Source organism: Ovis aries, chromosome 8 (assembly GCF_016772045.2).
Source record: "Ovis aries strain OAR_USU_Benz2616 breed Rambouillet chromosome 8, ARS-UI_Ramb_v3.0, whole genome shotgun sequence".
Classification (NCBI taxonomy): Eukaryota; Metazoa; Chordata; class Mammalia; order Artiodactyla; family Bovidae; genus Ovis; species Ovis aries.
The window spans coordinates 79659791-79678415 of NC_056061.1; the positions used below are offsets into that span (position 1 = coordinate 79659791).

Sequence of the window (18625 nt, forward strand, 5' to 3'; positions counted from 1 at the left end):
TTGTTCGGATGACTAGATTACTTTATATCTCCCTTTGCAAGAGGATGGGGAAGGGGAAGAATTATAAGAGCAACCATTTATTGACTACAGGCAACAGACCAATCTCTTTACATAAATTTCTATCCTTGTAATAACCACAAAAGAAAACTAACATTCCCATGCTGCAGATGAGAAATCGGAAGCTAAAAAAGGTTCAAAGGCAAGCCCAGGGTCACAAAGCTAGTAAGTGCGATACATGATATCTGAAAACCAATCTATTTGATTCTCAGTCCCACAAAGTCTACATTGCCTATCAAGTAGAAATACTCACTGTTTACCTAATAGAATTCCAGAGGCAATACTAACAATACTCAATGCCTTACTATCTCCAAAATTTCATGAAATAAATACCTAAATGGTTAAGAATCCTAGAGCTTCTTACTCTGGTCAAGATGTAATAAAGGAGACAGACCAGTTACACTCTTTCACTTTAAACATGAAATAGCCAAAAAAGCTGAGGCAGTACTCAGATGTTGGACAACAGGCAGTGCAGGAAAACTTGCAGATCCAGGAAGCTCTCACTGGCCCATCAGCAAGAAACATGAAGAAAAGAACACCAAGGCACATCATGATGAAAAGACTCAAAGCCAATGATATAGAAAAAATCGTCAGGTATAAAAAGGGACACATTCAAGTCAGTTCTAATGAGGTGGATGAACCTAGAGCCTATTATACAGAGTGAAGTAAGTCAGAAAGAGAAAAACAAGTATCAGATACTAATGCACATATATGGAATCTAGAAAGACAGTACTGATGAACCTGTTTGCAGGTGGCAAAGGAGACACAGACACAGAGAACACACTTACAGACACAGACGTGGGAAGGAAGGAGAGGGTGAGACGTATGGGGAGAGTAACATGGAAACACGCATCACCGTATGTAAAATACACAGCCAATGGGAACTTGCCGTCTGACTGAGGGAACTCAGACTGGGGCTCTATAACAACCTAGGGAGGTAGGATGGGGAGGGAAGTGCAAGAGGTAGGGGACACATGTATACCTACGGCTGATTCATGCTGATGTTTGACAGAAACCAACATAATAGCAATTATCCTTCAATTACAAATAAAATTATAAAAAAAGAAAAAAAATCATAAAAACAGCCCAAGGAAAAAAACAGAAGCAAAGAATGACAGATTTGTCAGAAACAACAGAAGTAATAAGATAGTAGAGCAACATCTTAAGAGCACTGGAGAAAAACCCCAAAACCTGACAGCATGCTTTTAAACACATTTAAACCATAACAATCCTATGAGCAAACTGAGGCACAGTGAGAGTTACCTGCCCAGTCATATAAATAGTAAATGGTAGAGCCAGACATCAAACACAGGTCATTTGACGCTAAGACTCTGTTCTTTATTACAAAAATCACACTACAATGCTTTCACGTATTAAACACATTTTCTTACATTAGTGAATAGTGAAGTTGTTCAGTCGTGTCCGACTCTTTGCAGCCCCATGGACTGTAGCCTGCCAGGCTCCTCTGACCATAGGATTTTCCAGGCAAGGATACTGGAGCGGGTTGCCATTTCCTTCTCCAGGGGGTCTTCCCGACCCAGGGATCGAACCCAGGTCTCCCGCACTGCAGGCAGTCTCTTTACCATCTGAGCCACCAGGGAAGCCTTTCTTACATTACAACATGCTAATAGTGAAAAACCTGTATGTTATCACTATGTTCTTTCCCTAGGCTGCCTCGTGATAATATTTTAAGAACTTGAATTAAGCTACAAATGACATACTTCCAGGTAGCAGACATTTTATAAATTATTACAATTTCTTTAAAAAGTAATTTTATTAGCTTAGATATCACTAAAATGGAATCCTTAAAATAGACCACTCTTTCTGCCTTTACTCAGTTTTATGATTAATTTAGCACCCCTAAAAGAACATGGTTTTACGTATTGAAACATTCTTTACAAGAAAAAGAAGTCTATTTGATATTTTAGTACCCAACATTTCTTTTTAAGGCAAATTCCTTTCCTGCATATGTGACACTAAAAATTAATTTTACTTCTACAGAAACAGAAGTCAAATATACACTTCCTGCACAGCAAGTTACCTTGAAATCAACCTTCATATTTAGGGAAAAAAAGCACAGAACTTTGATAATTAAGGATACCCAATTATTTGGTTTCACCATTAAGCAACACATTTATTTAATGAGCTAATTAGATATCTACAAAGAGTCAACCTTTCTATCTCCATGTGAAACACTACCAAACACCTGGTATGCGCCAGGCACTCTCAGATGCTGTAGAGATACAGCAGGGAACAAAACAGAAACATCTGCCTTCATGGCACTTACATTGCAGAGGGGTGAAGAAGGGTTAAGCCGCTCAGTGGTGTCTGACTCTTTGCAAGTCTGTGGACTGTAGCCAAACCAGGCTTCTCTGTCCATGGGGTTTTCCAGGCAAGAATTCTGGAGAGGGGAGCCATTCCCTTCTCCAGAGGATCTTTCCTACCCAGGGATCGAACCCTGGTCTCCTGCATTGTCAGGAGGATTCTTTACTGTCTGAGCCACCAGGGAAGACCTCAAAGATGTGAGACTGACAACAAATAAGAACATACAGTGCGTCAGATGATAATAAATCTCATGAGACAAATAAAACAAGGCAGAAGTCAGGCGTGCAGGGATATGGGAGGGGCAGTGAAAAGAGTGTGGCTGTCTGTTGGTATGTCTTTAAAACATCTTTCGTTGAGATCAGAGAGGAGGATATGTTAATTAAGCTGGTGATGCGAAATATGATTCACCTGCCTGCCTAATAAGAAAGAATTACACGTAATAGAGGGTGAGATTCAGGGTTAAGACATCCCTTTAAGGGGAAAAGAAGTCAGAAGAGTCTTCTCTAGAAGACTCAGCAGACACCCTAAATGTAATGTTATTCAGTTTCTTTTTATCATCTTATGCTCCCACCAAAAATAACACTGTTACAACTTCCACCTCCAACTGATACACCATTCTGGAAAGAAACTGGTTCAGAGCAAAAATCACTATTAAATTCCATATTTAATCAAGGAATATTGCACCATATAATAATCCCCAAATAAAGTTATAAATCTGAAACCAATTCTATCAAGGCTGGCAAAATTAGGTTGAACTAAATATATAATTTTTTAAAGCATAAAGGCTGGATATAGCAAAATAATGAGAAGAAAACTCCCTGGGTTTCTAAAAATATCCAGAGGCATAAACACAAGCTCTAGATTTTCTCAAATTTTCTCAAACTGTTCTGGCAGAAATTAAACATTTATCCATTAATACACATACAAGTTTTAGAATGTACTAATTTTAAACTGATTTGTCCTCCTATATGAAAATAACAATGTAGCTAATTTTATTATTCTGTTGGACTCACTTAATAAATTGCTACTCTTATGAACCAAAGGCTAAGGGCTCTTTTAAAGTTTCAGAATTACAGAGGAATCAAACAAAGGCCCTTAAGCCATTAGGTGTAAGTGCCCCCCATGAAGAATCCCTTTATAAGATCCCTTATATAATCTGTTCCACTGTATTATACTATTTTAAAAATTTAAGTTTCTCCTCATTTTTAAATCCACCTGCCTCCCTCAATTCTTACCTGTTTTAGTTCTCTTCTAGAGAAGACCAAAACAAACTGATCCTCCCCACAGCTTTGGAGAGGCAGCTATGAATCCCCTCACTCAAGGCTTCTCTTCCACTGAAATACAACCAGTTTCTTCAAACACTTCTCATAGGACATCACCTACTGTTTTAAAGATATATTTATCATTTCATTCCAGCTTCCCAGGTGGCTCAGTGGGAAACAAATTGCCTGTCAATGTAGGAGACTCAGGTTTGATCCCTGGGTCAGGAAGATTTCCTGGAGAAGGAAATGGCAACCCACCCCAGTATTCTTGCCTGGGAAATCCCATGGACAGAGCAGCCTAGTCGGCTATAGTCCAAGGGGTTGCAAAAAAGTTGGACATGACTTAGTGACTAAAGAACAACAATGATCATTTTATTCAAACCTCATTTTAAACCTGTGGCACAACTTAATTTCTTCACTTAAAAAATCCTTATACAAATGCCTAAGCTTAACAATTACTTTCTGTCAACGAGGCATGTATCTTCTCTATCTTGTGCTTGTAGCAATGATTTTCTGAATTTAAAGGAGGTTCTCAGAAGCCATGCCAGCAACTGAGACATTGTTAGCATTTCTTAGTTTTACTTAGTTCTGAAGGAATGGGGTACCATGGCATGCACAGCTATTAGTGGCCAAAAAAGTCACACAATTAGCTTGCTTAGCATCAATGCATAAAGCTGGTTTATTAAAGCTGCAGCCAACAATTCATGTGAGGATGGTGGTTAGAAATGCAGATTCCTAGACCACTCCTGGACCACTGTAATCAGAATCTCCGGAATGAAGTCTGGTGAATTGCAGTTTGAGGAGCAAACTGTAGAAGTCTTATTTACCCTGAGGTTTAAGAATTGTGGCCTGAAGATTTAAACTGGGTTTTTACCTCCTAAGTAAGATACTTTCAGCAACTCACCTGTAATCCAGGAATAAATCGACTATCCTTTTCAACCACCAGAAGTTCAGCAACACCGGCATTGAGAATGGATCTTGTGATTCCCCCAGGCCCAGGGCCCACTTCATATACATAAGCATTTGTCAGATTGCCAGCTTTCCTTACAATTTTATCTAGAGAAAAGAAAGTCTGAATCGATTACCTTGGCAAATGTCAACATATGGAATTCAAAATGAAAAATAATCTATACAAATTCTTATCAGCATTACTCAACCAACTAATCTTTTATACGTAGTATTTATCAGATTATTTAACTCAGCCTAAACCAACAGTCTACCATGTAACTGTTGAATTCTACCAGACCCTTAATAAAAATAGGATTACCATGACAAATTTCCTTAACTTAAATAAACATGACAAGGGTTCAATCTCTGGGTTGGGAAGATCCCCTGGAGAAGGCAATGGCAACCCATGCCAGTATTCTTGCCTGGAGAATCCCATGGACAGTGGAGCCTGGCGGGCTACAGTCCACGGGATTGCAGAGAGTCGGACACAACTGAGCGCACACGCACAAAAGCATGCGCACACAGGGTATTTTCCACCTGTTTCTCTGCCACACCAATCAACATAAGAAGTGATGGAAAAACACAAACCACTTCCCTACAGTTGTTGAATATCAATTATGTGAATAAGCAAGGCGAGCTTCACATTCAGAATTTCCAATGCTGCGAGTTAGAAATTCAGAAGCAGAAAGTGCTGGCAGTATTCACTTTTATCTACAGACATCTAGCTGGTGGTTAACGTGGCAATGGTACCAAGTTCCTAGCTAATAGGACCTGCAGAAATTGAGATTCTTGGTTATTTTTAGGAAAAAGTTAAATTTAGCAGTGAAGGTTTTTTGAGCTTTGCAAACATGTAAGTTGATATGAGAAAATTAACTTTTTAATCAATCTAAGTTAGCAGACCTTAAGAAAGCACGGAAAAGCACATTACTGAGGATTTATTGCAACCAACCTTCTGGAAAACAAAACAGACTAATCTTATTGCCTGAGATATTAAAATCCAAGCAACTGGGCCTCTTGGGATGGTGGAAATTTAGCCACTGAAAACATACTAGCACTTTACACTATTCACTGATAGTGTACACCCTCATTTTTGCTTGTTACTGATAACCTACCTTTGTAGGCTTAGAGGCAAAAGCAATCTCTCAATTATCCAAGAATAGTTTTCTCTTCAATGGGTGCCAGGAGAAAACGAGCATACACTGACCATGTTACAGGTGTTTAACACGCTTTCTCACAGCAAATCCTTACATTAACCAAGAACTGTGCTGTGTGCGCTGTGCTAAGTCACTTCAGTAGCACCTGATTCTGCGATCCCATGGACTGCAGGCCACCCGGCTCCTCTGATCATGGACTTTTCCAGGCAAGGATACTGGAGTGCATTGCCATTCCCTTCTCCAGGGGATCTTCCCGACCCAGGGATTGAACCCATGTCTCTTATAAAGTCTCCTGATTTGGCAGGCAGGTGCTTTACCAGTAACACCAACTGTGAAGCCCTAACTTAAGAATTACTAGCCCATTTTAACTTCTCTGAACTTTCCAGTTTCTTCATCTATTATTTTGAGTGAGGTTACCTGGAAAACAAATGGACACCAGCTCAGGTATAAGTCCTAAAAGCCAATCCTTTCTCTACTAAAGAGCCTCTCAGAGGGAACAGAGAGGCTGCCTTAAGCACGGGTATTACAGAGTGATTTTAATAGTCTCTCTTTTTTAAATGGAAAGCTACGACAGTATTTAGGACAGTCTTTTCATCTTAAACTTTTCAGAAACATTCAAACACAAATGGATATCAAAGAGCACCGTCAATTCACTATGTCTGGGGTTCCACCTTGCTCTGTTCACACCTGAGCTTCTCACTTCACACAAGTTCCTTATTTGTCTTCATTTTGGTTCCTGTAGAAGAGGGAACAATAGTATCTAGATTCTGGAATTGATTCCTGAAGGTGACTAAAGATTCACATGAGAAACGACATGTGAAGGATTTTTTTTCAATATAAAGATCTCTATTTTCAGTCCTGGGAACGGTGCTTTATATCTAGAATGCAGCTAATGACTACGCGAAATGGCTGGCTCTAGTTACTGTTCAGTCAGTCCGACTCTTTGCCACCCCATGGACTGCAGCAGGCCAGGCTTCCCTATCCATCACCAACTCCCAGAGCCCATTCAAACTCCATTGAGTCGGTGATGCCATCCAACCATCTCACGACTAAAGAATTTTTGAGGTGGATGACCTTTTAATGCTCACGTGGTAGAGCTCTCATCCAATTAAATAAGAAAACTGAAAACAGGTTAAGTTTTTTTTACCGTGTTACCCATCGCTATTGGCCTGCCCACACTGCTACTTTACCTTCACGAAATAAAACCACCCATCCCTGCTGTTGGACTGTACTTCACAACTTTCAAAATGTGATTTACCGACTTAGTTTCTTAAGAGGGGCCAAATAGAATGAAATATCAAAACCTCAGAAATTTTACGTACTCCAACTGTGAACTGCCATATTTCTAATAATCTTTTTCTTGCAGTAAAATCTTTCAGAAAGACCAGCACGAAGAAACGGTGGTAGAGGTTAAACGACTATATACATTTGCAAAATTTATCCAACTGTGCGCTTCAAACAGGTTAATTTTATTGTGTCTAAATTTTACTTCATAAAACGTGACTTAGGGAGTGGGAAAGCAAACTGACTAAAATGTAAGCTCCTTGGGGACAGACTTGGCCTTGTTCATTCACTCTCATATCCCACTTCAGCTCTAGCACAAAGGGGCTGGTTTCATGAGTGTTTATAGAATGACTATCTGCACCGTCTTGGGTGAGATTCAACAAGTAAACGTTTAAATATCGAACGCCATGAAATGGATACTCTTCCGACCTGTTACCGGTAAAGTCCCTGCAAGTTTAACTGCATAAAAAGCCAAACCAGTCAGCACGTGCATGTATTCCTTACTGGTAACACAACAAGATTCTAATTCCACAAGCGCCTTTCAGGAGACGCGAAGCCTTCCAAAGCTAGTGTTTGCTCGGCGTCCACACAGCCTGCCTTCCAAAGCCCACGGCAGATGCCCCTGAACAAACGAGACACTCTACACACCCCCTGGGCGGTGGGGCTCCAGAGTTCTCTCAGGACAAAGCGGCAGAAGGATCTGACCTACGGCCACCGCACACCTCTGTGTCTGAACCGCGTCGCCTGCCCGCAGGGTCACCGCGAAACGCCCCCGACCCCACTCCCCCAGGGACGCGAGGGAGACGCCGGGGAAACACTGATAAGCCACCTGTCAGCCTCAAGTCCAGAAGAAAATTCTGGGATAGCTGCTTCACGGCTTGCAGTCTAAACAACTTAATGATTTCTCGAATCGTGGGCAACGGCGGGAGACGGAAAGTGCCGAGAGTCCTGGAGGAAGCCATGAACCCCGGCCCAGCAGTACAGGTCTCACGCCGGACTTTCCTCCAAGGCTCCTCAAGTGAAGCAGGGGGAGGAGCCTGGGAGAACTATGGCCCACCTCCGAGCTTACCTGATTGGTTAGACGTTCCCCGCCGGAAGCGAAGGACGCGAACAGGAAATCCAGGCGCACACAAAGCGCATGCTCCCCGTCCTGTTAAGTGCGGTGCAGGCTGGGTACCCGCTCCGTGTTTGCACGTGAGGTGGGCCGTGGCCGGAGCGATAGCGGGGCGGGGAGAGGCGGGGCCTGGGCCGGAGCGAGGAGGGACGGACCCAAGGTGATTGGTGAATGAAGTTCACCTGGTGGAGGATTTTTTTTTTTGCGTTTGACTCCAAAGTGAAAGTCGCTTAGTCGTATCCGACTCTTTGCGACCCCAGGGACTATACAGTCCATGGAATTCTCCAGGCCAGAATACTGGAGTGGGTAGCTGTTCCCTTCTCCAGGGAGTCTTCCCAACCCCGGCATTGAACCCAGATCTTCCGCATGGCGGGGGGGATTCCTAACCAGCTGAGCCACAGGGAAGCCCCACCTGGCGGATGGGCGGTCCTAAAAGCGCCTCTGTGGAGCGTTGCGGGATAGCAGGTTGATAACGGCAAAACTGTTGATTGCTAACAATTCTCTTATGGTGGATGTTTTTAGAACCTTAGCACAGCAGGTGTGGCATGGCAGGTTTCTAATTTCTCTTAGCCTTATTGTTATTTTTAAAAAATATGTTTTATTTGCTTTAAAATTGTGGCACTGAGAGAGGTCGTCTGGTGTGTAAATCCAGAACGTAGTTCAAGTGCATGATATTTGGTAAAGCCGCTATCAAAGATGGTCGTTACTGCTATAATTACTTGCAGGTGAATGCGGCCCAGGGGGTTAAACGACATCAGCATATATGCTAGAGAGCCAGAAGCGAACCCAACTCCTTTCCTTCAAAATGTAGTCAGTGAGAAAAGCCGCTTTGTTTAGCGCTTTAGGCTTTGGGAAGCGTTTTCATGTATATATCAAATACTTGGTTATAGCACCTTTCTAAAGATTTTGTTTCCTCCACCCTAAACAGAAGCTAGTAATATTTATCCTATTTTTGAAAGTCTAGACTGTTGACATAGGTGTTCATTCACAGGTTATATGTATTGTTTTATTTATTCCTCACAACAGTCCTATGTGGCAAGGTTATCATCCTTAGTTTGTTGTTTTAGTCGCTGGGGCATGTCTGATTCTTCTGTGACCCCATGGACTGTAAGCCTCCAGGATCCTCTGTCCATGAGATTCCCCAGGCAAGAATACTGGAATGGGTTGACATTTCCTTCTCCAGAGGATCTTCCTGACCCAGGGATCCAACCTACCTCTCCTGTATTGGCAGGTGTATTCTTTGCCACTGAGCCAACCCATCCTTATCCTTACTGTGAAGAAATAGAGGGAGATGAGGTCATTTGACTTAGAAGACTTTAATCTGAGTTCTTTATTTTCTGAGTTCCAATTTTGGCCACACCCCTCAAGTATTAGATTATTTTAAAGTTAATTAATGTATGTTCCTTTTAATTTTTAAAATGCTATTTAATATATAGATTCTGAATCTTGACTATAGTTTACCATTTTCATATGACTAACTAAAATACAATTTAGTAAATACATGCTATAGCTATAAAACCAGAACAAATGGTGTGTGATGTTAAATTACTGATCTTTATGCAGACTGGCAGAATTCTTTTATTTAAAGTTCAGCTTTCCAAATATTATAGTGTGCCATGTAATGATTGAATTTTCTCATGAGTTTTCTGGATCCAAACTACCACCAAATCTTCATTCAGAGTTTTTGCCATTGTGGCTTGCCTTTCTCTTAGAGTAACATGGAAGGTATACTTTAAGTCAGCCTGTAGCTGTTTTCATTAGCTTAGAAACAAAGGTCAAATTACTTGACAGTAATGCCGGCATGTTTCATTGAACACACTAAATCCTTTGACTATATGGATCACAACAAACTGGAAAATTCTTCAAGAGATGGGAATACCAGACAGCTTACCTGTCTCTTGAGAAACTTGTATGCATGGCAAGAAGCAGCAGTGAGAACCAAACATGGAATGACAGACTGGTTCAAAATTGGGAAAGAAGTACGTCAAGGCTATATATTGTCACTCTGTTAATTTAACTGATGTGCAGAATACATCTTGAGAAATGCTGGGCTGAATGACTCACAATCTGGGATTAAGATTTCTGGGAGAAGCATCAACAACCTCAGATATGCAGATGACACTACTCTGATGGCAGAAAGGGAATAGGAACTAAAGAGCCTCTTGGATGAAGGTGAAAGAGAAAAGTGAAAAAGCTGGCTTAAAACTCAACATTAAAACAACTAAGATCATGGCATCTGGTCCCATCCCTCCGTGGCAAATAGATGGGGGAAAAGTGGAAGCAGTGACAGATTTTATTTTCTCAAGTTCCAAAATCACTAGACAGTAACTGCAGCCAGTACATTAAAAGATGTTTGCTCCCTGAAAGAACAGCTATGACAAAGCTGGACAGCATATTAAAAAGTAGAGACATCACTTTGCTGACAAAGGTCAGTATAGTCAAAGCTATGGTTTTTCCAGTAGTCATGTACAGTGTGAGAATTGTACCATAAAGAAGGCTGCACCATGAAGAATTAATGCTTTCGAATTTGGTGCTGGAGAAGACCCTTGAGAGTCCCTGTACAGCAAAGGGGGAATCAAACCAGTCACCCCTAAAGAAAACCCTGAATATTCACTGAAAGGACTGATGCTGAAGGTGAACCCTGAATATTCTCTGGAAGGACTGATGCTGAAACTGAAGCTCCATTACTTTGGTCACCTGATGTGAAGGCCAACTCATTGGAAGGGACCCTGATGCAGGGAAAATTGAGGGCAAGAGGAGAAGGGGGCAACAGAGGTTGAGATGGTTGGATGGCATGATTGACTCAATGGATATGAAGTTGAGCAAGCTCCAGGAAATAGTAAAGGACTGGGAAGCCTGGAGTGCTGCAGTTCATGGGGTTGCAAAGAGTTGGACACCACCTAGCAACTGGACAATGACAACAATGCTGTCATGAGTGTATATATATATATATATTTGTGCAGTTAGAAGGAGAGTATTCAGATGCTTCAGAATATGCTCACATGAACTTTTAAAAGATTAAAACCACATAAAAAATAAAAACGCAAAAGCAAAAGCATAGTTACATGGAGAATTGGTGGGTTCTTAAGAACTTGTCTCACATCTAACTACAAGAATTATTGTCTTATGCCATGCTGTCTTCAGTAATCAGTATTTGAGAGTGGATGATCTTTTATTCTCAAAACAGTTACTTCAGTTAATTTTGATTTCAATTCTGTGCTGGAAGTTTACAAAGATATACAATATATACTGCTGCAGTGCTAGCGAGGGCACAGCTGAGTCCTGAACTCCAATCTTCTGCCTGCAGGTCTCTCAAGGGAATGGCTACCCACTCCAGTATTCTTGCCTGGAGAATCCCATGGACAGCAGAGCCTAGCAGGCTAAAGTCCATAGGGTTGTGACGAGTTGGACATGACTGAAGTGACTTAGCATGCACGCATACATGTGTTAGATAGTTGAACTAAATTTTTAAAATTCCACCTTAAAAGATTCTTCCAAGTTTTTAAAAGTTATTGAGATCTAATTTTTATCACCATAAATATCTGATCCTCGGTCTTTTAATTTTCAGAAAATTATGCATAACTCCCTGCAAAGCCTGTGAAATCAGCAGGGGGTGTTTTAGTAGTGTATTTCACATATTAATGCAAACAGTTTTATCCCTTAAAAGAGAAGTATGCAGTTTCATCAGTTTTGAAGCTTTGAAGTATCTGCTTCATCTAGATATAAATTTTAATATGCTAAAATATTATAATTAATACAGAAATTCCTAGCCCCACCTATCAGTGGAGATGAAGAACTGCAAGTGATTTGTACTAAACTAAAATGCAGAATTCTAAACCTCATAAATCCCAGGATGGTTATATAGGAAAGCTACTTATTATTTTAGTATTTATTTTAATGAAAATGCATAGGTGACTTTATTTGGTATAAGTAATTTAGTGTTTATTTATGGATGAAGTGCTAATTCTAAAAGGTTGTCATTTTACAGTTCCCTGAAAGAGACTTGAAAGCCACAAAGAGCAATATCTTCTCTGCCATGTGGGACTTTTCAGAGAAAATTAAATGTGGCTTGGAATTACCAAACTGAACTTTATAAAATGACTATTATGGTATATAAAGTGCCCTTTTCTGATAGTATTTTATAATTCCATGTAATATGACTCAATGCTCTAGAGAAATATTGAGACACATTTTGCTCTATTTATTTTTTTTAGTGACTATTTGATGCCCACTGTTCACAAAGGAATCTAGTGACCTACCTAGAGGGAAGAAGGAAATACATGATAATTCTGAGCAGAGAGACCAAATGCTTATTCTTTGGGGATGGAAGCAAAACGACTCGTGGCAAGCAACACAGGCTAATTGCTTGAGGGAACCATGTACAAGTTACACAATTTAAATATATATATATATTTTACACTATATAATTTATATACATTATATTTGATTATATGATAATATATATGATATATAAATATGTATTTTACATTATTTTTATATATATTACACTCTCTCTATATATAATGTTTATCACCATTCCAGGCAGTGTCTGAGAGCCTGCTGACTCCCTAAAGATCTGTGAATTATTGTCAAGTATCCTAATAAAGAGGTGAGAACAGGCAACCTTCACCACTCAGGATGACTCAGAGTAGGGGGTAGGATTTTTTCCTGCAGAATGAAGCAGATCTTTTCGCAAATGAAGAAAAAGTCAACACATGGTAAAGGCATTGTAAAAATAATTAGCCTCCACCTGCAATGCAGGAGACACAGAAAACGAGGGTTCGATCCCTATGTTGGAAAGATCCCCTGGAGGAGAGCATGGCGACTCACTCCAATATTCTTGCCTGGAGAATCCCATGGACAGAGGAGCCGGGCAGGCTACAGTCCATAGCGTCTCAAAGAGTTGGACATGACTGAAGTGACTGAGCACAACACAGATTATATCAGTAGTTTATTAGTTTAAAACTCTACATCCAATTGAAAAACAAAGGTTAAAAATAAATAAAACTGTGTCTATAAATACCTTTGCATCTAAGTCTTTCCCATGCATTTAAAAATGTCTGGGGGAACAAATTGCTCTGTGAATGGGGAGACTCTTTTCAACAAGTAAATGGATCTCCCTGGGCCTCTTGGTGACAGCCCCCTGTCCCTCCTCAACAAAGGGACTATGAGGTGAACTGGATACTCAATCAAGCCATGTCTATGCCTTCTTTCTCTGTCCCAGGTCCCCTGCCTTGCCCATCTCTAGCCTAAGCCCCAAAGACCAAAGTGGCTCTGCCTGTGGGCACACACCCAACCTGGGATTCGCATTCCTGCCAGTACAGGCTAGTGAGTTGTAACTCATTCACAGCGACAGGCTGCCTGCTCTCTGGTTGAGACGGGCTAGGTGAAGACAGCAGGAAGAAGGATAGGGAGGCCAGTGCAGGGACTTTGGTGCCCTCTCGTTTCCCTTGGGGCCCAGCTGGAGCCCCGTGTCTTCAGACTGCTGTTGGACCTGCCATACTCTCCTATCATGCTCCTCTCCCTCCCCTAAACTGTCCAGTTGTGGATTATCTGGGTGAGCCCAGTGTGGCCCCAAAGGCCTTTAACAGTGGAAGAGGGAACTGAAAGAAAACCAGAGAGAAAGCAGCATGAGAAGGACTTAGTCGAATGTCGTTAACTTTGAAGATGGAGGAAGAATGGCAAGAGCTGAGGGGGTCAAACCTTCAAGGTGTGGGGAGCCTCTAGGAGATGGAAGGAATGGGGTCCTTCCCTAGAGGCCCTGGAAAGGAACAAAATCCTGGCAACACCTTGATTTTAGGCCCACCCATTTCACCTTTCTGAACTACAGAAGAGGAAGACAAATGTATGTTCTGAGCCAACAAAGGTATGGTAAGTTGTTAACAACACAGAGCCAGAACACCAATAGTTTCTTTAGAACATGAGAATAGTAATAGATAACATAGTGTTACAAAAATTTTTGCAGTATTAAAATATCATATATCATTATACCTCATAAAGTAAGGAGTGTATTGTGTGTGCTTAGTCACTCAGTCATGTCTGTCTCTTTGTGATCCCATGGACTATAGCCTGCCTGGCTCCTCTGTCTATGGGATTCTCCAGGCAAGAATATTGGACTGGGTAACCATTCCCTTCTCCGAAGGACCTTCCTGACACAGGGATCAAACCCGGGTTTCCTATATTGCAAGTGGATTCTTTACCATCTGAGCCACCAGGGAAGCCTGAGGTAAGGCATATGATAGAATAATAGACCAAAGATAGTGCCCAACCCTATTGGCATTCATAAATGTTAATACTCTTCCTGTCTGAATACACTCATAAGATTTATATCCAGTTGTATGTAATCAACATACATATTGTTAAAACTCTTACGGTGTGTGCATGTGAAGTCACTTCAGTCATGTCTGACTCTTAGTGACCCTATGGACCATAGCCTGCCAGGCTCTTCTGTCCATGGGATTCTTCCAGCAAGAATACTGGAGTAGGTTGCCATTTTCTTCTCCAGGGGAGCTTCCTGATCCAGGGATTGAACCCTCGTCTCTTAAGTCTCCTGCATTGGCTGGGGGGTTTATTACCACTGGTGCTACCTAGTTGCAGTGCTGAAGTAAAAAAACCCATTAGAATGTACTCCCCTTATTATTGTTGTGACACGTGACAAAGTAACCTCAGAGGATTGCCTGCCCATTTCTTATTCTGGGGTGCTCATGAAAGATGACTTTCCCTTCTGCAGATTTTTATTGAGCTTGGCTGTTGCATATTGACTTTCTATTCTGTCACTTCATTATTTAGAGACATTGACAGTGTTAACATCAGAGGACTGTCTTAAGGCTGGAATTACAAATGTTACACCTGAAAACAAACGTGTCATTTGATCTTACTGTTACCCAGTTTAAAAAAAGATATTCCTTTTAGCCTATTCAGTACTCTGTTGTTCTTTTGGGGGAGGTGAAGGCAAAGAAGGGTGAGTGGTTCTACTTAGGCAAAAAGGTTTAGGTAACAGTTATGTTAAATCAAGTGGTAGTGCAAAACAATATTAAATTATCATTACAGACTGTTATGTTGTGTTTTGAAATGTATACACATAGTATTGTGCTTGAAATCCTATAATTGTAGACTATCTAAAACCAGTTTGCTCATGAGTCTTACAAATGAGAGAGACAGTGGGGAGGAAAATGGGAGTGCTGGCTTAGGGCCATAGTAACTACAATTGTTTATTTATGTTGTATTGTGTTCATTATATTACATCGTGTCATTATGTTAACCATACCATATTTTATCACATGGTATCATATCATGCTATAATCTATATATTGTATTTTGAGTCAATAAGCTTTTGTGGTTTCACTCCAGAATCCAATCATGACTATTATTTCTGTTTAAAAAAATGCCTCCCCAATTTTAGTGAATTTATTATCTGCTACAGATTTCCAAACTGAACTCTGCTGTTTCTGTCATTCTTATTCTCTGTGCCTGAATCTGCAACCACTCCATGTTCCTTATACATACTTTTCAAACTTTTTAGGCTTTGAGTCATAGCAAAAATTCATTTTATACTTTAACCCTAGACACACCCCTTCATACACAGATGCTTCTTGGAACCCTTAATATAACCATGTGTGATCCAATCTGTTTTCTAAATTAGACTATTCTTTTTAAACCATTTTTTTCTAAAATAATTGTTGCAGTATATTAGTTTCTACTGCTCTGTAATGGATTCTGACCTGCAGGTTTTAACACACTGTCTTATTTTCTTAATGGTCCCTAAGCCTAAAAAGTGGAACAGGCTCCAGTTTCCCAAGGTCTCTGTCAGTTTCCTTTCATTCCCCTGTGATGACTGCCTCTGTAATTTATGTGACAGTTTTCTTTCTATGTTTTGGAAATGTCAGCAGGGTAGGTCACTATCACATATAGTAGATGGTAATTCCTTTCTTGAGTAAATGTATATACTCCTAACTTTACTGTGAAATGTAACGATTCATGACATATCAGAAAGATCATTTACTGTTTTCCCACTCTCTTTACATGCGTTGGTTTGGGGAATCTCATGGTTCATACCCATTCCTGGCATATTCAGCAGATGATAGAGCATCTTGCTGCTTTTCCCTTGCAGGATTAAGGCCTGATGTATTACATTCAGGCTTCCCAGGTGGCGCTAGTGGTAAAGAACTTGCCTGCCAATGCCAGCTACATATGAAACACGGGCAGGGAAAATCCCTTGGAGGAGGGCATGGTAACCCACTCCAGTATTCTTGCCTGGAAAACTCCATGGACAGAAGAGCCTGACAGACTACAGTCCATGGGGTCACAAAGAGTCAGACACAACTGAGGGGCTTAGCGTGCATCCATACACGCATTACATTCCTTAGAGGAAACCTTGGTAAGATATGGACGCTTATACAATTTGGGAGGCTCTCTGTAAGAAAAAGAATACAAAATTGGATATGAAAATCATTTGTTGGAATAAGGAAAGAAATTATAAGTCATGACAAATAGCACAAACATCACAACATCTGGAAAAATAATGTTTATTATTAACTTGTTACAAACTCGTTTGATAATTTTCCCCCAGCATTTTGGGGAGCACACTCCTTGATTGTTTTTTCATATGAGAATATTTTGAGAATATTTTCCACAGAGAGCATAGAAAGATAAATTTAGTATTTCCTCTACTCTGACTGATTAAAATTTGGTTTTTATTTTTGATAGTTTAGAAACATTTCTTTCAGCTTCAAACTCATGATTGGCAATGACACATAAGTTGTTAGGATTGTTGTCAAAGTTGGAAATTCTCTTTTAAGCTTTTTATGTATATGATCTGTATGTTTTTAGGGCACTTCAGGGTTTTTTTGTACAGTGTCTAATTTTAAATACTTCAAATTCATGACACTCATTTACCAACTTGTCGCAGGCATCCTCATTGTATTGATGTATCATGAGTTTATATTACAGTCATTGATGTCAGTTCAGTTCAGTTCAGTCGCTCAGTCGTGTCCGACTCTTTGTGACCCCATGAGTTGCAGCACGCCAGGCCTCCCTGTCCATCACCAACCCCCGGAGTTCACTCAGACTCACATCCATCAAGTCGGTGATACCATCCAGCCATCTCATCCTCTGTCATCCCCTTTTCCTCCTGTCCCCAATCCCTCCCAGCATCAGAGTCTTTTCCAGTAAGTCAACTCTTCACATGAGGTGGCCAAAGTACTGGAGTTTCAGCTTTAGCGTCATTCCTTCCAAAGAACACCCAGGACTGTTCTCCTTTAGAATGGACTGGTTGGATCTCCTTGCAGTCCAAGGGACTCTCAAGAGTTTTCTCCAACACCATAGTTCAAAAACATCATTCTTCGGCGCTCAGCTTTCTTCACAGTCCAACTCTCACATCCATACATGACTACTGGAAAACCATAGCCTTGACTAGACGGACCTTTGTTGGCAAAGTAATGTCTCTGCTTTTTAATATGCTATCTAGGTTGGTCATAACTTTCCTTCCAAGCAGTAAGCGTCTTAATTTCATGGCTGCAGTCACTATCTGCAGTGATTTTGGAGCCCCCCAAAATAAAGTCTGACACTGTTTCCACTGTTTCCCCATCTATTTCCCATGAAGTAATGGGACCAGATGCCACGATCTCAGTTTTCTGAATGTTGAGCTTTAAGCCAACTTTTTCACTCTCCTCTTTCAACTTTCCTCAAGAGGCTTTTTAGTTCCTCTTCACTTTCTGCCATAAGGGTGGTGTCATCTACATATCTGAGGTTATTGATGTCAGTATGTGGTGTCAAATAATCAAGATATTTAATATTTTTCCAATGTATTCGTATGATTCACTTCTCTTTATTAATTAGGTTATCAAATAGTTCATGAACCTGTTCCTTACTTCTACTCAATGTATTTATTCCTCTTAATAAATTATTGCATTTGATATGAATTTTTTGGTTGCAATTCACTTCTTGATATAAGAATAATTTTATTGACTTTATTGCTCCATTTATCACTCTACTGCTTTTCTTTCTTACCCATTATTTTTTAGTCTAAATTTTCTTTTCGTTCTTTAAGTACATAAATTTAAAGATAGCAGAAAGCATATTCCATATTCACACAAACCAGGAGTCTATAATTTTGCATTTATTTTGCTGAAATGTTCTAAATCATCTTTCCAAAGTTTAACTAAAATGTGTTCCTAGCTCAATTTCCACCTGCGTCAGACTCCCAAAGTGGTCTCTGCCGCCAGATGTCACCTGGACAGAAACAGTTGTCTTAACTGTTGTTAAAATGCCCTACTTTTGCAAATTTTACAAAAACATACAACCATATAAGTATATTTCCAGGGACCCTCCCAGGGTCTTGCAAGAGGCTTGTTTAAGTGAAGGCCTGTCACTTTAACTTCCCAAGCTTAATGGTTCATCTGCCCATGTGCAGGAGCGAGGGCCAGGCTGAACCACCTCTGGTGGACGTGCTTATTAGAGGACCACGCTTACTCTAGCACCAA

The 18625-nt window shown here is 40.5% G+C and overlaps 1 protein-coding gene across 1 annotated transcript in view; it reads right to left on the reverse strand.

Moving 5' to 3' along the window:
* Nucleotides 1–8050, reverse strand: part of TFB1M (transcription factor B1, mitochondrial) — a 61580-nt gene extending 53530 nt beyond the window's left edge. The window contains exons 1-2 of the mRNA XM_012183173.4: nucleotides 7860–8050; nucleotides 4549–4700 (exon numbers count right to left, since the gene is read on the reverse strand). Of these exons, the coding sequence (XP_012038563.3) occupies nucleotides 4549–4700; nucleotides 7860–7992 (285 nt within the window). The 5' untranslated portion in view covers nucleotides 7993–8050. The remainder of the gene's footprint in view (nucleotides 1–4548; nucleotides 4701–7859) is intronic.
* Between the last annotated feature and the right edge of the window lie 10575 nt (nucleotides 8051–18625).